General features: G+C 44.3%; 1 protein-coding gene across 1 annotated transcript in view; it reads left to right on the plus strand.

The window, feature by feature from the left end:
• Positions 1–5,737: 5,737 nt before the first annotated feature.
• SYNPR (synaptoporin) overlaps positions 5,738–25,938 on the plus strand; it is a 98,679-nt gene continuing 78,478 nt past the window's right edge. The window contains exons 1-2 of the mRNA XM_015641242.2: positions 5,738–5,849; positions 5,934–5,999. Coding sequence (XP_015496728.1) covers positions 5,832–5,849; positions 5,934–5,999 — 84 coding nt within the window. The 5' untranslated portion in view covers positions 5,738–5,831. The remainder of the gene's footprint in view (positions 5,850–5,933; positions 6,000–25,938) is intronic.

Here is a 25,938-nt window from a genome sequence, read left to right on the forward strand (position 1 = left end):
AAAAAAAAAAAAATCTAGCATTTAAATACTTGCTTTGGTAAAGGATGAAATGGAAAAGTAGGTCAGATTTGAAGAATCCCAGCCCTGACAGTGTCCCTTCTAGAGCTCCAGACCCAGGTTTTTGGGGAGAGACTGAATATGACTGTAGCAGTGCTTCTCTTGCTGATTCGTGCTCTCCATGTTTCTGTGTATAAAATCACCCTCAAAACACCCAGGACAAATTATATCCCCATGATTTTAAGGGACAAATTTGGTTGCCAGTGATACATTTATGAAATGAAGTTACTCCTGTTCAGCTCCATTGAAACTTAGCTGGGTTTTACCATGAAACAAGGTTATTTTTTTGCTTTTAAATAGTCAAAGCTAAATTAGCTGGAACCTAATTACAGAATGCTTTTGATTAAAGCCAGACAATGTGCTCTGAAGCTAGGATCAAAAATGACAAGACAGGATGGCAGTGAAAGATTAGAAAGGAAAAGAAAAATGACTGATTAGTTTTTAAAATCAAATCAGTATTGCTTTTTGTACATGGAACAAAGGTTGCAGCCAAGTCAGGCAAACATTTTGGACCAAGTAAAACTTGACTTTCAATAATATGTCTTTTACTTTTACTTCACAAGCATATAACTGAAATCCAAAAAGAATCCAAAAAGAAAAACTAAAGATTATTTCTGTATCTATTCTTAGAGACCAGAAGATAAACAGTTGCAAGCCTTGTGAGAGATCGAGAAATCTTACTAAGACAGCTTGACTTGTAGACATGATACTTTTGGTCAACATCAGCTGTGCAGCCAAACAGCTGGCTGCTCTTGCCTTAATCACTGAACCTTTAGAAAGTACTCCATAATTATTTTCATTCCATACTCCAAAAATAACCCTGTTTAAAGAAATTGTGTATGTTGCTAGAAAAACAAATGCTGATCCAACAAAACTCCTTTCAAAAATACTTTTGTACCTTTAGCTTAATAATGAGCAATAGCCTCATTGCTCTGCTGTTTTGAATCCTGAAGACTTTTTATTGTCTGGCAACACATTGAGATGTGCATTTTTTTCCCAAGCTATTTTGCTCTAAAACAAGTGCATGTGGGTTTCTGTATGCAGACTTTATTCAGCTTCTGAGGATGGAATATTCTGCAATCCTGTGGCATTTCAAGTTATTTACCTCAGCATACAGTGAGGAGGGATTGATGTCCATGCTTGGCCCTATCATGAGCACACAGGGAAAACTGAGAAATGAGATTCCCTGAGAAATTAGGTTTAATAAGGATTATTTCTAGCCAGGGGTGTACACCTAGGATTTGAAAATGCAGTTGTGGAGGGAGCTTATGTATGTTGGAAAATGTGGTACAGGACATGGCTGGGACCTAAGGTCTCTCCCATGGATCACCATATGTGATTCCTGGCCACATGGAAGGCAATTCTTGGCTAACCCAAGGCCTCACATTTTGTTGCTCTTCTGTTATTAAATTTTAGAGTGAACACACCAAAAAAGTGAAGCCAAGCCATGAAATGACTGGCAGTAGGCTTTGGGATGGGTGAGTGAACTCTGTGCCAGGAAAAGGTGAAAAGCTCCCTGGTGCAGAATACAGCCCCAGGGGAAAATATTGAAACCTAATCAAAATGACTGGGAGATTTAAAAACAGTGGAAAGATCCAAGAGATGGCACCAAGCTCTCCTTTCTAGGAGATAATGTATTGCAAACAAATTTGATGGAGACCCTGAGAGGATGAAGTGACCCTCGACAGTGTGGATCTCGAGAAGAGTGACAGGTAGAGTGTGAGACTGAGGCCTGGCTGGAGCTGGGAAATCTGGTGTGCTAAGCGCCATATGGTCCTCCTAGCGCGTGTGTGAGACCTCATTTCCACACCCAACTGCTCACAAAAAAATTGCACTGGTGCTATCACCAGTTGCCTTAAATTCTCTTCAAACTGGGTGACCCCACCATCTGGCCCTTGCTGCTGCAGCTTGGATGACCCATGGGCCATAGGCTTTGTGCTCTGCCACATGCAAGGAAAGATACTTTCTCTAATATTTACTCTTTGTGCACACACCTGCAGATACACCTGGCTTACATTTAATGTCCAGCCCAGGAGAACAAGAGATTACCCTTACCCTTTCCACATCAGCAGGCAAAACTAAGGTTTAAATCAAAGACATCCCAAGGGGAATAAAAAGCCTCAGTGTCCTTTTCATCCCCTCAAGGCTGGCATGGCTCTCACTGGTGCAGTCCTGGGCAGGGGCAGGAGCACTCCCATCCCTTCAGTTAGTGTCCCCATCTCACAGTGGCCATTTCTCCATTCCCACAGGGAAAATTTGATCCGGAGCCATGTGCTGAGGAGTGGTGCTGGCACAGTCATGCTTCCATGGATCTGCTGCTTTTCCCATGTGGTCTGCAGTCCATGGGTGTGCAGAAAAAGCCTGAATTCACTTGGTCTGGTGTTTAGACCACACTATAGGAAATTATTGATGAGAACACAGTTTTAGACAGCCTTAGGAAGAAGTCTAACACACATCTCTTGGCAAAGCCCTTTGAGAAAAACCTTTCCAAGGTAAAAATGAGGGGCAGGCACATATTGATGCTTTTCCTACTGATACATAACATCTAATAGATCCAGTTCTCACACTTGCCATTAACCAGGGAAGCTTCCCACCTTCTATCCAAATGAAAAATTAAGGTACGTGCTTCCTAGAAACAGGAAAGAAATCACTGCTGTTAGCTGGACAAAATGCTAATCCTGAAATTAGGACTGTAGCTTTTAAACTTGCCCTATTAGGACTTGGGCCAGTTGAATTTATTTTTTTTGATGAGCACTAAAGCTCCACTAGTGTCCTGTAGAAAACTTTGGCCCTCAGCAGTGTTGCAAGACTGGCACATGGCTGCCTCCTCTTACAGCACTGCTGGACTCTTTCCAAGGAAAGGAAAGGGCAGGAGCCTCCTGTGTGTGAGATTCTGTGCCTATGAAATACTCTGTCTTTCCAGCCTATATTTCATTCAGCATGGAGATTTGTAACTGCATCTCTCTGGCTTTTATTGATTCATGCATGTCAAGCCCAGTCATCCAGGTGTGAAAAGAGTGAATATAATGTAGTGTCCTGGGGTACAGCTTCTTGCTGTATCACCAGTAATTACAGACTTATCGTATCTGCTATCCTGAATGTGCATTTCAGAGTGTGTATTATTACACAGGATCAAAAAAACTGTGGAGCTTTAATGTCAATTTCAGAGCAAGGTTTGCATTAGGATGCTCAGGAACTGGGATGAAGGTGCTCTTATTTCTGAGCTGACTGGGATAGAATTTAGAGAGAAAAGAGCAGCTGTGAGAACCAGAGACACTCTGCCATATCCAAGAGCAAATGCTAATACCACCTGGAAGAGTTAATAATGGCAAGAGGCACTGAACACTGGCTATAAATGCAGGCTCCTGCCATGGTTCTGCAAGGATTTCCAGCCATTGGGGGAGCTGAGGTGGGGATGGCCAAGCACTGAGGAGCACCAAGAGGAATGCACCAGCTGGGATGGTGGAGAGGGGATGAGAAAAAAGCCCCAAGAAGAGCATGAGGGAGCTCCTATATCTGTTGAAAACCCAAGTGTGGTGACCTAGAGAACAGTGGGGGAAATGATCCCAGTTTGCAACCTGCTGGTGGTAAATTTTAGGGGCATTTGCTTTTATTTTCCTTTCTTTGGCAATTTTTGAAAACTGAAGTTCAAGTGCTACTTTAATCTCAGGCTTGAAATTGGAGGTGATTAGTAAAGGGTTAGTGAATTAAGCTTCCAGTTCTCTGTGGCAGACAATTGAGATGGGGCAGATGTCTTTTTCCAAAATACACTACTGATAAAATTAAGGAAAAAAATTTCTCCACATCTTGCCCAGTCCACTGCTAAGTTATTCCCTTACTAAATGTTTCAGCATTTTTTTGAATCTCTCAGGAGGTTTTTGAACTGCTTCAATACATCCACAGCTGTTAAGTCTCTCCATGAAAGAAACCTATTAAAGGAAACAGCACATGAGAGTCACAGTAAACAGCAAGTGATGAAACTTCCCACAGCCAAGGGCTTTGTTGGTGGGAATACCAGACACCAGAGCAGGAAATCTCTGCAGGGGGGAGAATGGTTACCCTGCTGCTCTTGGGGACTAGACTAATTCACACACAGTGATCTTTGTGGTCCTCCCAATACGGGATATTCCATGGTAATTTCTTCTTCAGGCATGAGAACTGAAGGCAGGTGGCTCGCAGTGACCTGGCTCTGCATCTCTGTACCAGTGGGAGAAGTTCTGGCTGGAAGTCAGATGGATGATTGTGCATCCCTGCCTGCTTGTGCATCTTGGAGATTTATGGATGCTCTGTCCTTCTGCCTCTGTAAGGGGACTCTGCCTCCCACAGCACCGGGCCACCAGCAGGCAGTTCCTAGAATTGCTGAGAAATGTTTTGTATTTCCTAGAGGATGTTATATTAATAAATAAAATCATGCTTGATAATATTTTATAAGAAAAATATCCATTTTCCTCCCCTGTTTTTTCTCCTAGGGTAGAAAGAAAGGAACACAGAAAATACAAGAATTTTTAATTGAAAAAAATTAAATGTAATTCTGACCTGAAAGCTAGTTTTGATATGGTAAAAAAAAAATTTACATTTTTAAAAATCTGGACCCAGTCCCACTGCTACCAGACTTCAGCTGAGTTTGTTCCAGATATATAATATTGACACAAAATTGTCTGCCTCAAGTTCCAGTGAAAACTTCATAAATTAATGTCCTTCCAACTCCCCCCCACCCCCTCTCTCTCCCATCCTGTTTACTCCAAGAGTGCAATTAGATTATTGTTTGTGGTTTTTATAATAGAGATTTAGTTTGAGCAAAACTAATTGACTTATTTAACTTTTGCAGATGGCTGATTCCTTAAAGAGAGTAAAAGCTTCAGGTATTTTTTAGGCACATCTCTGACCTACTTATGGCCGAAATCCTATTTGAGTGCTGGTGTTCTTCTGGTGGTACAACCCGCTATCAGGGTGGCAGTGAAGTTAAATCTGAAAATATTTGCAGACTCGGGCTCTCAATCTAGAGGCTGTTGTGCTCTTAAACGGGGTGATGGGTTTGTGTCCAGAGCCTTTACTGGGGCAGGACTTAGCTCCATCGCAAAATCCTCACAGTGCCGTTTTAATGCCACAAGGAGTGCTGCCGGTGAGCGTGGATGGACACGGGGAGCCTCCGCTCCTGCCGGGCTGTGCCACCCGGGATGCATTAGAATTGTTACGGCTCTGCTGGGAAACGAGGCCAGGACAACATCAAGGCAGAAGACGCGGTTCTGCTGTCAAGGAAATGCTCGAAAAGCGGGAGGGAGCGAGGGCTGAGAGCAGAGCGCTGCAGCCCTGCGGCCGCGGGGGAGACGAGCGCGTTCGTCCCGGGAGGGGGAAAGGGGAAGGAAGAGCACAGGGCAGCGGGTACCATCCCCTACAATATTAATAGTTTCTGTGCGTGCAGTCAGGAGGCAGTTTGTTTTCTTTTATTTATTTTTTTTTTTAATTTTATTTTTTCCCGATGTTTTCCTTCTCCTTCCTGCCAGAAATAAAATTTAAAAAAAAATAAAAATAAAAAAAAATAGCAACAACAATAACAACAGTAATTTGAAAAAGACGGCCACCGCTATAAAAAGTGCCGGCTCGGCGGGGGCAGCGGGCGGGGGCCGGGCGGCTCCGCGGGGCGGTGCGGGCCCCGCCCGGCTGCTCCGCCCGGCCTGCGCGGGGGCAGCGCCGCGCATCCCGGCTGGCTGGGCGGGAGGGAGGCTCCGGGAGGCTCCGCGCCGCTCGGCTCCGCTCCGCGGGGCTGCGGCGCCATGGAGGCGGTGGACCAGGTACGCGGAGCTCCGCGGGCGGGGGGCGGGCTGCGCTGAGGGGCGCGGAGCGGGCGCGGTGCTGACCCCTCTCTCTGCCCGCAGCTCGCCTCCGCGGGCACTTTCCGCGTGGTGAAGGAGCCGCTGGCCTTCCTCAGGGTGCTGGAGTGGGTGAGTCCCGGGCTGGCAGGGGTTGCGGGGGGGCTGTCGCCAAAGTGCGCGCCCGGCGGAACAGGTGGGAACTGGGCCGGGCGCAGGGACGGGGACGCGGGGCGAGGGGCCGGGGACTCGCGTCCTCCAGCGCTGCGGCCGGCGGGGCGGGCTGAGGGCTGGGTTTGTGGGTTACCCCCCCCTCCCATCCTTGTGCTGGCTGTAAACGAATTTAAAAAAAAATAAAAAAAAAATTCCACCAACCAACACCGAGGAAAACAAAATCCTCGTTATGCATTTAGCAAACTTGTCTCTGGGCCGAGCGGGGAAGGAGGCAGATAATTGGTGTGCGGAGCAATGTCACTGTGTGTTGCTCTGATGCTCATTCGTAGTGAAGTCTGCAGGTCAAATGACATCCATCGCCAGTAGGTCTGCGGGAGCAGAGAGCCTCTCTGAACGGAAAGTTCAGAACATGTCATGGAGGATTAATCACATTCCCCTAACGCCGACTGGCTGGGGAATTATGTAAGGCGTGTATTTTGGGGGGCGCATCCCTGTGTGGGTGCGTTTATCCACATGTCAGCACCTGCAACGTGCAGCCTGGACCAGGGTGCCTCTGAGGGGGTGTTTTGGTGTGCTGGGGGCAGCTTCTCATCCCAGTCTCTGTCCCTGCTCACCAGAAGCAGCTCCTCTTCCCCGCTGGGCACCTTGAAGCATCAGGTCCTGTGGAGTTGGGTGATGGTGATGTGGTGGTGCCATGGCCTGGGACAGGGTGGCCCCACAGTGGGGTCACCTGTGTGCAACAGTGAATGGACAAGGTCCCTTGTGTTCTTTGCCCAGAGCTCTACAAACCCAGCCAGCACTGCTGCCCCTGCCTCAAGGAGAAGTCAGGACATCCAGGGGCTGAGCCCAGGGCGCTGGTCGGAGGGTGCTTCAGCCACTCAGCAGCGCTCACTGCGGGGCAGAAGAACGGGGAGCAAAGCCGTTCCCATGGCAAATAGCCGCTGGCAGCGTGGTCTTTTGGCTGTCTGCCTGATGAGGCTATGTCTGATGGAGCTTGGGAAGCGAGCCCTTCTGGGAAGGACTCTGGGCTGATGGGCATGGGCTGTGCCATCGAGAAAATCGTTCCCGCCCCAGTCAGTGTGTTGGCATCCTCGGGACAGCGAGTGGGAACTCTTCTCTTGGCACTTTCCTGGGTCTGTAACTTCTTCCAACAGCTGAATATAAAAGCTGCCTTTTTCATGGTTGGAAGCCACAAGTGGAACTCTTCTGGCTGCTGAAAGTGCACGTTGCCTGTGTGTGTACACATACGTGCACACGCCGCTGTGCGTAAACAGCTCTCCCGACACGGCCCCAGTGGAACTGTCCTTGGCAATAAGGGAGTATAGGAGAAGGGTGCAGAGTGTGTTAACATTTAAGACGATCTGAGAAATTACTTTCTCTCCATTTGACATGTATGAGTAAGTAGAATTAAGTACAGTTTATGATATTTCAGAGTGTGGAAGACCTTACTTTTTTTTTAATATACTTGAAAGGCTTTTTGGATTACTGAAATTCCATCTCTATTCAATTAATCTTATTACTCCCATCTTTCTTCTCTTCTCACCATGCCTCCAAACCGTTGTCCACCTTTCTCTACCATTTCCAGTCTCAACTAATTGCCCACATCTCCCTCAGACTCCTTTTATCAGCCTAATCATAATTTTAAACTTTAAAAGAAGACCAAATGCTCCAGTCAATTCTGTGTCCAATTCCATGTCCCCCGGCAGCCTCACAGACCTTGTTGCACTTGATCAGATCAGTCAAATTACACCCCTTAATACCTCCCACTTGAGTCCTAGATTGCATCTGCAAGGAAATAAAGTTCATAGCCCATCTGGTGACGCAGCGATCCTGGGCGTTGGGTGGCTCTCGTGCCTGGGGGGAGGCTCTGTGGTGTTGCAGCACAGATGGCAGAGCTGTGGGAGTTCCTCAGAAAGGCTGGTAGGGTGGAGGTGGTGCAGGCTGAAAATGTCCTCAGCTTGTCCATGCAGTCCAGCCTTGAATTTTCACTCTTGTTGTTTGGGCAGGTTGGGGTGGCTCAATAGTGACTCTGGGGTGTACTTAATTCATGAACCTCTGCTGCTGAAATTCCTGTGTTTGTGGGTGCACACATCTGCTGGTCTGGAGGCAACTGAAGTGGCTGTGGGTTTCTCAGATGTGAAACTGGAGCTGTTGCAGAATTGGTCTTTAGGTGTGCAGATTGCAGTTTACCTCTAGTCTGGCTCAGACATGGACCTCTGTCTTGAGGAGCAGGGACCTTATCTGACCTTCTCAATTTCCTACTTTGATGGTCACCTAACACCCAGAGAGAAGCTGCTGAGATAAGGCTGATTCTTCTGGCTATTCATAGCACTGTAATGTGTCTTCATTTGTATTTCCCATGTACATTGTAATCTTATTTTCCGACAAGAAATTGCATTTAGAAACCATTAAGAGACAACATTGGCTCACGCCTGGGAAAGGTTAAGAGAAAGAAAAGAACCCAAGAAACTGACTTGTAGCAATTATGCAAGAGTTACATTTTCTGAGCTCTACCGTGGCAATAAAGCATGTGATGACAAATCTGAGCTTGGAAAAATGCACACAGCTGTACTGGGTGAGGCCTGGGTGTTTCCAGCTTTGAGTCAACTCATGGCATATGCTGGGGCAGGGAAGAGCTGTTCAGAAGCTATATTTGTTCTTGCTCCTCTTTAGTCCTTTGGCTGTTACTCCACAGATCTTTGCATGAGAAGAATGTTCTTCTGAAGCTTATTTCTCAGGTAATCCACTGTGGCACTACAACCAGTAGCAATGTCACAAACACTTTTACAACGTCATTTGAAAAATAACTCTCTTATACATGCACCTGACAATAATGAATAAGGAAAGATGAAAGAGAAGAAATAAGTTCGTTCATCTCCCTGGATTAATTTCAGTCCTGTGACTCTCTGGATGTGTTTACATTGTTTTTATTGGGGTCTGCAAAAAGTGAGCAAGACAAGCAATTTTGTCACTTTCGGTCTATTTGTTTTGCACTTGGTGTCTCTCTGGAACCCTAGAAGAGGAAATTTAAAAAAAGCAAAAAGCAAAGCTCTCCCCATGCAGTGTGTTGGGTATAGGAACAACCTGCTGTACCCAGGCTGCTACTGGCAAAAATATTTTTGTAAAAATGGGAACTTTGTATCTCTAGGCTGGGGGGAAGTGGGGCGGGAATGGGTGGTGGTGGTGGGGTTTGTGGGTGTATGTTTAATTTTGTGTAAGCCAGTACAGCTTTTATCAGGGCATGAAGAATTATTTATGTTGCAAGAAAAATCTTGTGGATGTTATGGCTTTTCTTAATAGGACAACTTGGAAGTGAACATTAGGATGTTCAGTGAGCTCAAATGTGTCTGAGTTGTTTTATTTCTTATCTTTATAAAAAAAAAAAACGAAAAAAAACCAACACATTGCAGGCCTTGCATGGTGGACTTTTATCACTGTTCATTAGCATCTTCATGGGATGTACCAAAGAGTTCCAGAGCACTGCAGGGCATTTGGATGACAAATCTCTGGGGGAAATTGGATGAAGATGGTTTGAAAAATCTGTGTATGGTGCACACAGACCAAGCTAACCTTGCTTTGCCTCCTTTTCTTCGTGCTGTGATCACCTGACTGGTGAGTCAGGAAAAAGGCCAGGCTGTTGCCTGCCTGGCAAGAGTCAAGCTTGCTTTGATGGTATAGATTCTGAAAGGGTTAGCACCTCTTGCCTTGCACACAGATGTGTGTTCAGAAGGCAGAGGGAATCTGAATCTTGAAAGACTGATAATAAGTCTTGTCTTTTGTCCTAGTGCTGATTGCTCATCTGGCCGTGGAGCGCTTTTGTTGGATTATATTTGCATGCATATGAATGGACATAAGTAGCTGCGTGCTTTCAAGTGTGCCCTAGAAAAGCCTAGATATCTTGAGATGCTGAAAATAAATGGGAAAGAAATAAGAAGGTAATGCTTGCATGAAGCATGTGTGATTAGTAGTTTGCTCTGTCTAGTGTATTATAGGCCTGAGATATTTTATAGTTGCTTCAGACTCTTCATCATATTTCCATATATTTGTTTGGCCTTTGCTTAACCAGAAGGCTGCTGGCTACTCTGGTGTGGGCAGACTTAGTTGATGGAGCAGGGTTAGCTTGCTATAGCTTATTGCTTCTCAAGGATGCAGGGTGGAAGAGTTGAGTGTTGGATCTTCTCTACCCACATATTGAAAGAAAAGCCTTAAAAAAAAGTAATACTTCTTATTGCCTGGCGATTTTGCTTATACAGTGCCAGGATCAGATGCTGCATTTGGTGCTGGGCCCATCCATCTTGATGTGTAACAAGCATATACACATGTTAAAAATTGTCAAGTCTTCTGATGTCTGCCTGGGGATGTAGGTACTTGGCTGTTCTTGTAAACTGGGTCCCAGTTGCTACCTCAGTGGTCTTGTATGTGTAGTGTCAGGTCAGTAAAACATGTGCTACTAAATTAAAAAAATGTTAATCCATTTCTATGGTATTTTAATATTAGAAAGGTAATTACCGTATAACTAACCCTTCCCTATAAGCTGCCATTAATTGGATGATTTCTTATAGGCAGCTTAGTATAATGCATGCAAAATACATTGCAGCTCTGGGCAGGCAAAAACTGCTGTGATCAACCAACAAGATGTGAGCATCCAAGAGACCTGAGCCCTGGGAACAGGCTTCATTTGTCCTTGGCTTTGGGCCTGCAACTTCTGAGCACTTATTGGGGTAATCTGCAGGCAGGGAACTCTGTCAGACAAGTTATTTTTATTAGGAAGAAGGCAGGAATTGGGTTTTGCCATTAGACATCAGACTCTGTGGTGTGCAGTAGGAAGGATCTGAGAAGTTTTTGTAGTCTCACTGGGGGCAGATGTGGAAGCCATATGTCACTCTGCCAGTGGGACTACCATAAAGGCACCAGAAGCACTAGCAGTGCCTACGTGGTGTTTTACCTTGTGGTTTCAAAGTCTCAGCTTCTACAAGTCTCATGATTCAGAAATCTCTGGCTTTGAAAAAAGATACAGTTTTAGATCAAGGTAGCAGAGGAAAGATGGGAGCTCTGAAGACTGAAAACCCAGAACACAAGTGAAAGAATAGGATATCTGTCTTGTGGTCCCATGTTTTATGCAGTCTGCAGAGGACTGACTGCTTTGTTGTTCACATCTGTGATTATCTGCATGCATATCTGGTTGGAAACTGAGAACTGTGTTTATCAGCAAGTTGCTGTTAAAATGGTACAAATGCTGATACAGGGGAAGAGAAAAGGTCAGCAGTGCCTGGCCACATTGCAAATAAATGACATCTTTCATCTGGAAAATGCCTACCATTTTCCATTTTAGGACCATGTTGTGATCATGGAAGAGCTGATTTTAAAAGGTCACCTAATAATTTGTTTAAATTCTGATGTTTCTCAAGCAACCCAGAGTGTGACCTGGTATAAAATAGTTATGTAGGCTTGGCACATATGCTTGAGAGACAGGGCTCCAGGAGCAGGACTTTTTGGAGTTATGTGCTGCTAGTGTGGGAGCACCTGGGAGAAACTGGTAAAATCTCATGGTAAGCCATATCAATGGCTGCTCTTATCTGAGTGCAGCTGTTTGAAGCATTAGGAACAGAAGATGAGGAAAGAGACTCATTAATGCTAAATTTGATTATATATGCAAACCAGGTTTCTATGAAAAGAAGAACAAAAATGATCTGACTTTCAAACTAGCAGTAAGATGTGTGGAGATAGAGGGTTCTGCTATTAGACAAACACAGTTAAAATCTCCTTGACAATTTTTATGAGGGCGATGTTTCAGTCATCACTCCTGTAAATCAGCATCTGCATAATTGGAGCTCCGGGTAAAAGCCCTGCATGTTGACATCTCTGGATTCAGATGTTGCAGTTGGGAGAGGACAGGCTTGGAACTGCTTCTGATAAAACCCTTTTTATCATTTGGATGCTCAGGTCCCTGGCTTAACCTGCATTCATGGCACTGTGTGTGATCCTAAGGGGCAGGAGATGTTGCTTGGTGAAGTTCTCCACTCTGCTCCAGGGGAGAGGACCTTGTGTTGAGCAGGGAAAGAGGAGAGGCAGAAAGCAGGTAACACTGAGCTGGTGGTGGAAGACAAAGCTACACCTTTGCAAGCCCAGCTTTCCCCTTGGGCACTGAATAGAATGCTTCTTAGTATGGGCCTGGGGTGCAGTGTGGAAAACAGCACTTGGCTGGCTGTCCAGCCCAGCAGCTGCCAGAGGGGTCTTCATGGATTTTACTCCTGGGGGGATCTACAGAGTGCTGTTAAGAATATTACAGAAAGTAACATACAGTGTGGAGATGCTGTGTTTAAGGTGTTTGTTCAAAGTGGCATATGTGCTGCAAAGTGTGACATTGTTGCTAAGGTGACAGTGTGCTTGCTTTTTGGCAAAAGCAAAAGAATACTGAATATAGGCAAACTGTAAGCTTTTGCTTTAATTTGCACAGTTTTATCTTCTGGCCATTGTAAGAAAGTTCTCAAGTTTGTGTTTGGAAGCAGTACTGAATACTTCGCTCAGTTAAAATAGCTAATAGTGCTTCCCGGTCTTAAGGAAAATCTTAAATCACATAAAATGATGGGGATTCCAATTATTTTAATTGTAGATATTATTTATGTCATTGAAAGGCTTTGATATATAACATTTATTTAAGTAAGGAAGTATTATCTAAGAATATTTTATATGAACAAAAATATTAGATGTTGCATCCTTAGCAGCCTATGGATGCAGGCATATCCATGGGTGCGTGCTCCAGGTTTTTGGATGGGGTATTTGCATGCATTTGCAAGTGCTCAGACCTAAGCTGGAATGGATGGTGCAGGAAGAACTCCTGTGGGTCAGGCTCAGAGGTTGGTTGTGATGGGAGGGAACAGAGTCTTGTGTCGGACGGTTCTGCCGTGGTGAAGTATTTTCATAATGCTGCCAGGGGAGAAGGATCAGCAGAGGATTAGTCTGGCGTGGCCCCTAAGGAGAGAGGGTTTTCCAGATGAGCAGCCATCTGTGGCATGAAGCAAATGTTATGGACCTCAGTGTTGAGGGCAAAGCAGAAAGGTCTCACAAGATGAATGTCAGCTTTGGCCCTTAAAGCAGCAGGGTAGGTGCATGACCCAGGAAGAAGGCTCAGGAAAGGCTGAATTAATGTGCTCATTGCCCTTTATTGTTTTACCTTTCCTTTTTTCTGATGTTCTGATGGATAGATAAATGTGTTTCTCTGAGCAAGCTGTTCTGTCTGTGCCTTTTCCTGAATGGTTTAGCATCTGGGAGAAGGCTGTGTTAGAGGCAGAGCCTGTGGGAGCTGCTGGGCTGATACTGTGGGGAGTAGAAAGTGCTGCAGCCTGAGGCATGGGTAAACATTGTGGGGAGCTCTGAGCGCTCCAGGTCCTGGATAAGTGCTGGTGTAGATGTTCCAGCCCAGTTTGGCCATGCCATGCAAGGCAGAAGTTGTTCAGGATGTTCTTAGTGATCCAACCATGACGCAGAGGGCTTTTACTGGATTGGAGAAACCTCTTTGATAAGAAGACCCTATCATAGTCACCAAAATTTGCAGGAGTGAAGTAGTGTTAAGGAAGCAGGAGAAAAACTGAAGCAGGAAGATTTCAATGAAGTGTTATACATTTTCAGAGGAGAGGTGTACAGTCCCAGACCTGCTGTCAGAAATAAATCTGATTTGACTCTCTTGCAAAAGTCCCAATCTGTCAACTTGATCTTCATTCTATGAGAAATACCAGAGAGTGCTGGGAACAGCCTGACTGGAGTTCACTAGAAGTACTCAAAAGTCAGATGTATTGAGGGTGAAATTCTGCCCAGAAGATTTCAAAGTGAAATGCTATCAAACATCAGCAAGATCATTGGCACATCAGGAAATAATTTATAGTAACAGCTCTACTGTATTTCTTTGAATTTCAAAGAGAAGTTTACTGTGTTTGTCCTCAGTCTTTTCCTGATATTAATGCTCTCTCCTCCTGTGTAATTTCTCAGGTAATGCAAATCCGAAGTATCTTTGACTTGAAGTGATAAGCCCCAGCTCAAATCCTTTGTCACATGTATGTTGAGTGCTTGTTTTGGGTCCCATGTTTGACACTGCATTTGACATTCTTCATATTAGGTGAAAAGCTTCTGTGGCATCCCAAATAGTATTAAAGAAGTAGAAAAGTCTTTCTTTTTAGGTTCCCAAAAACCAAGGAGCCATCTGGCTTCATGGTTCAGCCTCCCTGAGGTGGGCTGTGTGGTCCATGGCTGCCTTAAGAATTCAACCCAAAATACTCCAGGAAGCCAAGAAATATCTTAGAGTTATTGAACAAGCAAACTTGAGCATTGCTTGAACAGTTTTCAGAATAATCTTCTCCCTGGCTGTGTGCTGGGGGTATGCTCAAAGCAAAACCAAACAAGACAAGGCCCCTATCTGCATGCAAGATCTAAAACTGCATCGTTGTGTACCCCTGCTCCTCCCCACACAGATGCCATGTTGCACACAAAACACCACTTCTTTGCATCAGCTTTTACCACATTTCCAACAGCCTTTGTATGGAGAGAAGGGTGTCTTGAAGTGGTTGGATGTGGCAAGGTCACATCTCCCTGTTGGGACTGCAAGGGGGAATGATGCTCTTGGGTGTGTATCTTGTGCCCATCCCAAGGGGCTTAGGTTGGATACTGGAAATTGATTTATTACTAGAGAATATGAATATAGCAGTAATTATCCTTTGAAGCTGAGCAGTTTCTCTTAGTGATTTTTTAGGGACTGTGCTTGAAAGCCAAAGCAAGCGTGGGATTCCCCCACCGCCAAATCCAGCAGCTGATAAATCCGGCAGAGCTCTCCTGATTGCCATCTCCAAGGGCAGTCAGCGTGCTGGAATGGAATTAGGACCCGGTTTGAATGAAGATGCCTGCCAAAAAATTAAACAATGGATGCCTTCCTGTTTAATTTTAACATTTTAATTAAATTCTTCACTGCTTTGTGCCTTTGATCTTGGTGAGCTGATACACATGGTGTGTGCTGTTGTGTCGTAGCAGCATTTTGTTCTAATCTTTCACGCAGATGCAAGGATGCATTTGAGGATGGATAAAAGTGCAAAAGCTGCTCACTGCCAAGTACTGAGTGCATTGCAAGCTGCCTTTTCCAACTGGTGACCCATGGGCATGTGGACAGAGGGATTACTTACAAGTATGGCTCAGTAGAGTTTCTCTCTAAACATATTGACTCCCTTTTTTTAATCTTCTGTGAACGGTGCTGCAAGAAGAGTTTCCTTGATGGAATTACTCATTGAGAGGGTTGAGGCCAAGAGTGGAGATTTTATTGCAAAAGGGATTTAACTTCAAGTGGAATAATTAATAAACTTTGATTCTTCAGTCAGAGAGCAGAAGCAATGCTGTTATGTTGTTGGTTGGGCACATGCATTGATTAATCCCAGCCAAGTGCCCAGTTTGGGAGCATTTGGCAAGCAGTTGCCTTTCCTTGCAGCCAGGCACAGAGCAGCATGAAAGGTATTGGAAAGAGTTTCCTTGTGGATTATAGGCTGGGGAAGGTGATTGAGGACCATATGGAATATTTGTCCTTTGCAATGTGGGTTGTTCCTAAGATGTCAGGGAAGAAACTGTCATTGCTGCATCAAAAGGAGTCGTTGGTAGAGCTGCTTTGGGAAAAGAAATTTCATTTACTTGAGGGAAAAATAATTCTTAATCTTTGTAAAATGCCACTTTGGTGAGATCATAAATAGAGGAATATTTGTGACAGAAACTACATTAATTCAACAAAAAATATTTCTGTAAAGAGATGTTCTCTACAGAAATGGCTGTATTCTCCTCCACTGCATGCCCTGCTGCGATGCCCAGGCTCACTCCTTCTGGAGAAGTCAGTGATGGGACCCTTCTGCCCATTGCAATGATGTAGTCTGGCTGTGACACCTGATTTCCAGAGCAGGGGCAGTGTGAGGGGCCAACCCAAGCTTGCTGAAGGTACAGCAGTGGTGTTCCCAGGGCAGATGTTGCAAGCCCTGAGCACTGGCACTTAGAAAGAAAAGTCAAGATTTTTTTGGAGAGATGACAACCCTTCTGGAAAAAGACACGTGCGTCTCAAATGCAGAAAATTGTTTTGGTTGAAAATCATCATCTGGCATCTAAGTCCATGAGAGCATGCTGGGGTTGTAGTCTATGCATATATTGTGTGCCTAGCCCTTTTTCTGGCCGACTGTGGCATTTTTCAGAGCTGTGCAGGGGCAGCACAGTCCACTCAGCAGAGAATCAGCATTCCTCCGCCTGCGTGTTTTGCTGCGTTGGCTCGGTGGGCTGTGCGCGGTCCCGGGGCTGCGGTGGCAGCCTGTCACTCGTGGCAGGCAGCTCTGCGGAGAGGGCGCCCGTTCCAGCACAAAATCTGTGCCTGTCCAGATTGCGAGGCCCTGGCAGGCAGCAGGAGCTGGCTCCACGGCGGGCTGACATATGCAGGGGACGCTGGCTGTGCCACGGGCTATGAGCCTCCTGCCGCTGCTGCTTCCCAGGCAGGGATGATGCCATGAAAATGAGCTCCTTGCTCCCACGGCCCAGCGGTGGTCCCCACTGCAGGGACCAAGTGCCGTCACCGCTTTTTTCTTTCCGCTTCTCCTTTTTTCATTCTCTCCACCATGGTTTTCACAGCAGAATGACAGCAACTGGAGAGGGAGATGGGGTTTGGGTCTCATGGCAGAGCTGCACCAGCACAGCTTGTGTTGCTGAAAAATCAAATAGAAAAGCTCTTTCTGCCATATAGCTCACCATGGCGTAGTTCGCTCATTTCTAAAAATGGCTTTCCCTCTTCAAATTTATGTGCTCATTAGTGCTGGCCACCCATGGGTGCAGAGTTGTTTGTTCATGCAGCTGGAGGAGCTCTGACAGAGCTCATAAATGTTCATTGTGCAGCTTAGTCCCCCAAAAGTAGTGACTCAGCAGTGATCAGACATCTCTCATGGGACAAACAGTTCCCAGCTATTCCCAAATTGCGCTGAAACCCGCGTGTCACTGGGCTGCCAAAAGGCAGGCCTTGAGTACCCCACATCTGTATTGCTTCTGCACAGAGAGATTGCTAAGCATGTCCTGGGTCTTAGGATAAGAGTACTCTTGCTTCATTTAAAGGAGAATTTATTTTTTTCCTGGGGATTTTTACACTCCACCCCATGATGCGCTTTGGGATGCGTTCAGCTTTCTCTTCTGAATAGGGCTCCAGATGATGGAAATAAATTATCATAAATTAGAATAGATTGCACTCTTCAGCATCTCTACATCTGTCATTATGTTTCTTTAACAGTTCAGTTTAACATTTATACACACTCTGACAGCAGCTACTGGTGTGTATGCTATAAATATTGGCTTGCAGAAGACATTAATGGAGTTTAGGTAAACGTTTGATGCTGCTGAGATTCTCTTCCATATGGTGGTACGCAGAAAAATCAGATTCAACATGCCACATATAGTGGTCACGTATTCCCTATGGACTGGCCTCCTGGCATTGTAGCAGCTCACCACCCCACCAAGAAAGCACAGGTGCCTTCAAAGAGGAAGGTGAGATTCTTGCAGTCTATTCTGATTTTTACCACCTGTATTTGTCTGTGATTAAAGCCAGCATGTAGCATGTGGAGATGGGAAGTGCTTGTGAAAATGAGACCTCTCCCAGAAGCAGCAGTCAGGCAACAAGATGTGGGAATGCTCTGCTTTGAGCATGTCTAAAGAAAACTCCTGGGATTTTCTGGCCCAAGGTGCCATTTTGTTAGACAGCAGCTGAGTGGCAGGGTGAAAACTTTGTGCATTGCTTGGCCACAGGTGCTAAACTGTGCTAATTTTTTGCTCTACCCCTGATGCAATTATCACCAAAACTACATGGGGGGAGTGTGGCATGAGGGTTTGAGGAGTGTGGCTTGCATCCCTCTGACTTACAGGAGGACAGATAGCTGAGACCATCATGACAAGAAGCAGGAAGAAATACATTCTGATTCCTCTATGTTTCTTCTGTAGTTCAAGAGAATTTGGGTGTCTCCCATAGGTTTGGGGTTTTTGGGTGGTTTGTTGGGGTTTTTTTTGTTAGTTTGTCTTTTCATTTTGCTAATTGCAACACTTGGATTAGTGTAGCCTGCTGATGTGGCTCTGTCCTCTGCAGTTTCTCGGATTTACCCCACTTTCACACTAGAAGGAAGGTGAGAGGTCTGTGCCAGGCTCAGAGGAGCAGTTGGGGTAAAGCAGCCCAGCCCCTGCTCCTGATGTGGGGCCCTGGGAAACATCTGGCTCGTGTGGCCCTGGGGCACATCTGCTGCAGAGAGCAGTGCCTGCTGCCTTTGCCCCTGTGTAATGCAATGTAAGTAATGAAGTAACCATAATGTACAAACTGACTCAAAGCAGGGCAGTCTGAGGAGAAAGTGCTCTTCACACTGTAAATTGCTAAAGGTCTTTATGATGCCAGTGAATTAAACATCTGAGAAGAAAAAACCCTCCAGTGCTGTAAGTTCAAGATGAATCTTTTAAAAGCTGCTGGTGGGGAGGGGAAGAGATAACTTATCTGAATGGAAATGTATTTAAACTCTGTATCTTGTATAGTTCTGGGTTGCTGCAAAGCAAACAGTGTGTTCCCTGTCACTTGGAGAGCTGGAGACGTTTTTGTATAGACTGAATAGGTTTCTGTGTAGATGTTACCCCTTTTGATGTTAATCGTTAGTCAGGTTTTCAGGCCTTTGCAGGTTATTTCTTTTAAAAGAAGTTGCTTCAGATGTTTTAGTGATTCATTCTTGTTTTTTCACACTGGCAGTACAGAGGAGCCTGGTGTGCTCCTGCATCCTGTGAGTGTCTGGAGCCACCTTCCCCCTGACTTTGCAGAAACCTTTCTCTTACCTTTGAGTTTCCAGGTTTTATTGTTGTTCTGACTGCTTGTGTGGTTCTTCTGCGTTAACTTTCCTCTGCTTTTTTGCTCCTGTGGAGAAAAAAAAAGTTTTACGAAACCATTAGCAAAATCTTTTTGCCCAGAGCAAATACTTGCCCATGAATTTCCTTTGAACACTTACTCGTGGCTGAGCTTGAGGCTGGCATTTAGGTCTCTTGAATGGTGCTTTAAAAGAACTAAACTGTACTTAAAGAAAGGCAGCATTTACATTGGCCTGATGCTAAAGATATTTTAGCCCAAACAGTGAAATTTTTATGCTGAGCCTTGGTCAAGCAAGGAGCCCTTCAGCCTCCTCCAAGCTGAAAGAGAAGCTGGACTCTGGGGAACAGTTTCAAAGCATTGAAACTCTTTTATCATTGTTTGTTGTATTTGGTTTTTTTGTGTCTCTTAATTCTTTGAGGACTGGAGAATTCAGATCTTTATAGATTGGGTGCAACTAGGACAGGTGTGGATTTCTCCATGGTGCCCTAATATAAGCATGCAGAATTTGGGAAGGAGTGTCCAGTGAGAGGAAATGAATGTAAAAAATCTGCATTGGATCACTTGTCATGAGAATATCTCTTTGAATTATGTATTTAATTAACTACATTTTTTTTTTAAATTTAACTCTCATCTATACTGTAAAGATAGTTTTGGCTGGAGAGGAGAGAAAGGAGCCCTTATTCTGGATGGGTTTTTCTGTTTGTTTTCAAATACACATGATGTTCTCATAGGAAAGAAGTCTGTGTACTTCTTTTTCATCAAACCTTTTAGCTTTCCCATATGGCTGACATTCATAAATTCTAAAGCTGTTTCTTTTAAGCTTTCTCCCCGCATTGTAAATCTGGATATGACCCACTCCTAGTTCCTACTGTCACCTGTCCCTGGCTGAAAGGCCCTTTGGGGTAGGACGGGAGAAAAGTCACACTTTTTGCATTCCAATCAGTGCTGGATCTCAGAGTTTAAAAATATCACAAGTGAAAAACATGGATGTGAGTCATACAGAAAGCACCCTTCATTTCTCAGGAAGTAAAAATATCAGAAAAACACATTCTTCAGATGTTTCCTCCTGTTGAGAGGTAGCCACATCTAAGATTTCCATTTGAAGTGTTGAATCATAAACATTGGTTCCCTGCTGTCACAGTGACCACTGGATACAGGAGACGCCTATTAAACATTAACAGCTCATGCTGTGCCAGAGCTACATCAGTCACAAGGCTCTGGGTGAGCTTTACATGAAGAGCAAAATGTGGAGGAGGCTGTGATGTCATTTCTTGGGTCAAGATACTCCAGTGCTCAATCCCAGTCTGCAGGAAATGTCCCACTTCTGGAAAGTTCTGCTCTCACTTTGGACCTAAACACTCATCCACATGTGACACCTGTATATTCCAGGGCAGTGTATCTGCATGCTTTTGGGGGAGTGACCTCTTTTCAGTCATGGCCTTTATCCCTCAGGGGCTGCAAGACCATGGTTTTGTATCAGCCTGCTTTAGTGGTATTTGTGAAGCAAGCATGTTTTAAAATGCATATGCATTTCCCTCTGTTTTTACAAGATTAATGTTTGAAAGGCTATTTAATACAAAAAATGCCTAAAATTGTTTAAATCTGAGACATGCTGGAGAGATCAGAGAATTCTTATCAGCTGTTGAATTAGTAATGTTGAATTAGAAGTAAGAAAATCCTTTTCAATTTAAGTGGCTTTTCTCAGAACTTTTTTCATGTTTAATATCTTCATTCATCCTTCTCATAATTGTTCCAATTTCAGCACACCCTGAGTATCCATGCAGGTGTGCACAATGCACACTGTTCAGGCCCTGATCCATCCAGCCAGGCTTTACATCCCTGAGGACCATTAGGAAGCCCCTAAACCATTTGTCTAACGTTTTCTTCTTGTGGATGAAAAGATTGAGTCCTTCATGGATAATGCCATACTTGTGTTTGAAAAACCTGCTTGTGCTGCTGTCTGAGAGATTGGAGAGACCATGAGTGCTCTTCAGTGTAGATGCTTTACTATTATCTTCCAAGAATCTTTAAAAAATTTGAACTGGAAATAACATTTGCATAATACTTTGGAAGAACTCTACCATGAGGCTCTTCAAGGGGAATTACAAGTATTGTGTTTTTTTCTTCATAACTCTTGGAGGGGGTCAGCCTCTCTCCAGTCCCCCTTGATAGCAAGCTGCAGCGAGAGCTTGGCAGAGCAATGTGTGTCCTGGTCACATCAGATGGATCTTGTTTGTGTTGTCGTTCGTAGTCATGATAGGCAGCAAATGGAGTGGAGCCCGAGGCAGCACTTTGCTGCCTGAAGTTGATGCCTGATGAATTATGGAGATAAATAAGGCGAGAGTCTACCTTTGCTTTTCCCTTTGAGTGTGCACGTAAGTGTTAGGTGGCTCACGTTTGAGAAGACAAAGTGAAATGAGCTTTCAAATATTTCCTTGAAGTTGTCTTAATTATTTCATTATACTGTAAGGAACAAAGCAGAAGAATCAATACGCCTAATTATTACATCTAAATGCAAGAGAAATTAGTCAGTGAACTCTCCCTTCTCTAGGGAGGATTAATCTTCCTATGCTCTATTTCAAATGTCTTTCAGAAAAATGAAAGGCTTATCACCTAGGAAACACGCGGTCCTAATCGCCCAGGTCTGGCTCTTGGATTTATAGACGGTGAGAGGACTCTTAGTTGATCTTCTGAAGCACAAAATTAGATTGTTTTGCTTGTATTTCACCGTTGTAGTTGAGTTTTGTAGCTGGGTGATTTGAATGACAAGCGCAGTTGGGGCATGTGCCTCATGTCACCCCAGCGGGCCTTGGCCAGCTCTGGGTGAGCCGTGGGGACCAGCTCAGCACCAGGCAGGGCCATGTGGAGGGGATGGCTTGGATCCCAATGTGATGCTGTCAGTGGGGCAGTGCTAATTAGCTCAGGTTCTCAGTAATAAGTGCTGTACTGATGAATCTGTAGTACTTGGAGAGCTGTCTCATTGCCTTTTTGATTGCTGTGTGAGACTCCAAAACAACCGGCATTTGGCTGTGACCTGGTGGCACACAGCCACAAGATGAATCAGGTGTTCCTGGCACAACCTGATTCTTCACCTGAATTAGTCCCTGGATTGAAATGGCAATAATGTTTCCTGCATGCTAGGTTTGGTATGGCAATAAATTCTGGTCCTTCTCCTTGTTGTTGTCTTGCACCAAGCCAGTAGCATCTTGTGATACTTTCTACTAGATTGCTTATAAGAATTTCAAGCTGTGATACAGATGTAAGGTGATTTCAGATTAAATGTTACATTAATAAATGAATCTTCAGCCTCTGCCCTCCGTAAGCTCTGACTTTCTTTAGATTTTGTCATTTGTAGTCATGTGTTGTGGTGGTGGAAATACAAGTCTGGAAGTACTAAGATGTGCTTCCCAAAAATAATTCCAGATTTTTGCATAGGCAGATCATGCCCAGGAATAGAAGGCTTGGGTTTATTCCTTGCCTGCAAATCCAACTTAGTGTAAAAAAGACTCAGTAGCTGAAATATGAAGTCTAAATAAAAGAAAAAAGGGCTGTTTCTTTGCATAACGCTGGGGAAATCAGTCTTACAGTTCACAAACTGAGATGACAGCTAGCTGTAGGGAAGACTTCAGTCCATCATTATTTTGCCTTTTTGGGTTGCTTTACTCATGGCAGTTTATTAATTAGTTTCTAGTTTGCACTCTTTCTTAAAAGAAAAATATTTCAACTCATTATGTATCACCCTGTACCTTTCTTTCTTCCCAAATTACTCTGCATCGTGGTCAGTTCCCATCTTCCCTGGCTGTTGAGATGATTAACTGGGTGATGCTGACTGGAGGGCATGGGACAGGCCACTGATGCACCACCTGATTATGTGGTCATGGAAACCCCTGGAGGTAAGACCTCTTATCAAAATAAATTGGGATTTTCTGCCAACTAATGGTTGGCGAAGCTTGCGCTAATGCTAGATTCTGATGGATGATGTGCTATGGAAGCCAATTAGCCTTTGCTGATAAGCTAGACTTTGATTAAGCTCTTCCAGGCTTTCTCATCACAAGAAACATGTACTTCTCATTGAACATGCAAATGTATTTGCAGTGTGTAATTACAAAATTTTCTAAAGGAGCGACCTATTTTAAACAGGGCTTTTGTTTCACTCTTATTCCTTCATTGCACTCACCAACTCAGTCACACAGGCTAATTCAGCAAACGTAATTGACTGGTTTTAGGAGTTAAAATATCCTGCTGTTGAATGTTTTATGCTTCAGATATTGATTATAATGAAGACCTCTGTGGTGGGTACGCAGCTCTCTGCAGCCACTCTGAAAGACTTGCCCTTTGCTGTGAGCCTTTGGGATGGGGAGGTCTGGCAGTGCTGGGATCTGCAGCCCCAGCCAATTTAAAAGGGATCTTTTCCCAGTAATGCTGAGAACAGACTCTGTAGCCATAGGCAGGGATAACTTAGGCTGCTGAATGTGCAGCTCATTGCAGTTGATGGGAATTCTGTTATTGATCCAATTAGCTCCTGACTTGTTTACAGGGTGATTGTTATAATTAAAATTGATTATGGCTGTATATCGTGACTTCAATCTTTGATGCTGGGGATTTGGATATTATGGCTTGCCTCTTGTAGCTGATAATGGATTGTGAAGAGCATCAAGGAGTTAATGTATTTTCACACTCCTCAGTCACATTTTCTGTGTTAGATTCTCATTTCTGGTGCTGTTAACTGAATGACACTATCATGGTGCTTACCCAGGCATACATATTTTGATGGCTTTAGTCACTTTGCAAAGAGATGGCGTGAGCTCCTGTACCTGCCTCTATCCATATCATGGTGCTTTAGGAAAAAAACTAGAAAATGGACATTTTGTTTCGAGGTATTCATAGCTGTAGTCCTCAGCTGTACCAAAGGCATTCCTATAGCTGTCTGCATGTACCTCCTAGTTGTGGTGCCTTTAGTTTATTCCATGCCTAAGAGCATGGAAATCAGAGTTGTATTCTGTTGTACACTGATGGGATCAAAGTTTGGTATAGTTACCATTTTCTGATAGAAATGCCTTCACAAATTCTCCAGTCAGAGCAGTAGAAACACAGAAATGGGCAGTGCAGTGCTCCATCTGCACTTTCCCTGTTGTCCATCTCCTCTCCTGTGGCTGTGGGGTCAGAGGGTAGGAGTGGAAGGAGCAGAGCAGGTTCCAGATCCACCATCTCCTGTGATTTCTCCAAACTCCCAGTGCTGCACTGACACCTGGGGTAGGGGTAATGGTCTGTTAGGGTATGTCCCTCCTGTCACAGACCCTCTGAGGTTTTTAGGATGGAGAAAACCAAGGATTTGACTGCTGCAGAAACCTGTGGTTGAGTCTGATCCTGCAGGAGCAATCTGTGTGATGCAGGTTTTGACCCTTTTGCAGGTTATCATTGATAACTTCACCTTACAAAGCCTTAGCACTGGGGCTAGTGGGTTCAAAAAATGCTGGATACAAGGAGCATGGTTGTTCTTCCCTTATGAGGCTTTGCCCTCCCAGTCTCTGCCCTCTTGCTGAGCCAGCTTCCTGTGCTCCTCACATAGATATTCCAGGATTTCAGCTAATGACCACAGAAGACACTTCCTGCTCTAAAATCATGTGTCTATCCTCTTCCAAATTAGCAGTTTTCAGATATCCCACTGGACATTTGGCCTAAAATAATCTGAATATTTCTACTGTTTCATGGTCATCAGCAGCTTTCATGACAGGCTCTGTGAGGCCACAGTCTGAACACACACCATTGCAGCCTTTATTAAAATTAAATTCCACCTATGGTAGGAATGTTGCAAGGGAAGGTTTCAGGACTGATGTCTGAGTGTAAATACCTGAATTATAAATTGAATTCTGCAGCATTCTGGTTTAAGAATTTTTATGAAATCTTGAGAATTGTCATTCTTTCACATTCTATCAATAGTAACTGCATGCTTGAGCATATGCTGCAAAAGGCATTGAGGTGAAGTATTCACTTAGAGAGAGAACACAAGTGCCTTTTTCATCTGAGGCAAATTAGCAGAAAAGGAGACAACTTCCAGCAAACTGTAGCTTCCGATCTACAAGCTGATAAAATCTGCATATTAGTCACAAGTTATTTTTCCAGATTTCGAGTTCATTCTCTTTTCTGAATTAAAGATGCTGAAATTCCCTTTCAGTCTCTGTTTCATAACTAGTATACTTGGTGGGAAGGGGAGAAAACAAAATCACCACCACCACCATTATTACAGCTCACATCCAGCAGGTTGTGAATTGGCTGGGTTTTTTGGGAGTAAATCTAAGGAAGAATGCAATCTTTATTGTGACCATGTTCTGTAAAAATTAGATTTTTCTCAAAGAAATGTTACTTTATGACAACAATCTCCCATCTGTTGGATTATTAAATCCAAACCCTTTCAGTTTTTCAAACTAAACTCTTCATTGCATGGGTTTGGGGCTCAGCATCCCAGCACATACTGTATTAGCACACTGGACATGGTAAAATCTGAGGTAGGTGTGCACATTGTGTGCAAGTGTGAAAACAGAGAGCCATTCTGAATCTTTGCAGTGGTGGATGTGTGTCTGTCCAGGGCTTGCTCTATACTGAATGAATTAATGGTATTTCACTGATTTTACTTGCCTATCAAGGGGTTTAAGTGCCATGAGCTTTTCCCAATTGCAGGAGACATCCCTGGCTGGGAGAAGGGGTAACATCCCTTGCCTCATTTTGTAGCAGTGAAATTAAGGTCTTCTTGTATCAGAAAACACATCCCTTTTTTGTGTAGCAGTCATCAGAGAATCAGCTTTTCTGCCAGAAGTAGCAACCACTGGCTACAGCATGGGCGTTGCTGCTTAGGATAATTCATACGGGTGTTTTGGCTGCAAAACTCGGCTTTTTACAACTCTGTAGCATTACAGTGACTGAGGACATCTCTTGAGCTTCACTTCAGTCACAGAAGGTGTTTTCTGCACTGTTTTGGCATGTGCTAGTTTGTGTAAGAGTTGCTGAGCCTGAGTT

The sequence above is a fragment of the Parus major genome, chromosome 12, assembly GCF_001522545.3.
Source record: "Parus major isolate Abel chromosome 12, Parus_major1.1, whole genome shotgun sequence".
Lineage (NCBI taxonomy): Eukaryota > Metazoa > Chordata > Aves > Passeriformes > Paridae > Parus > Parus major.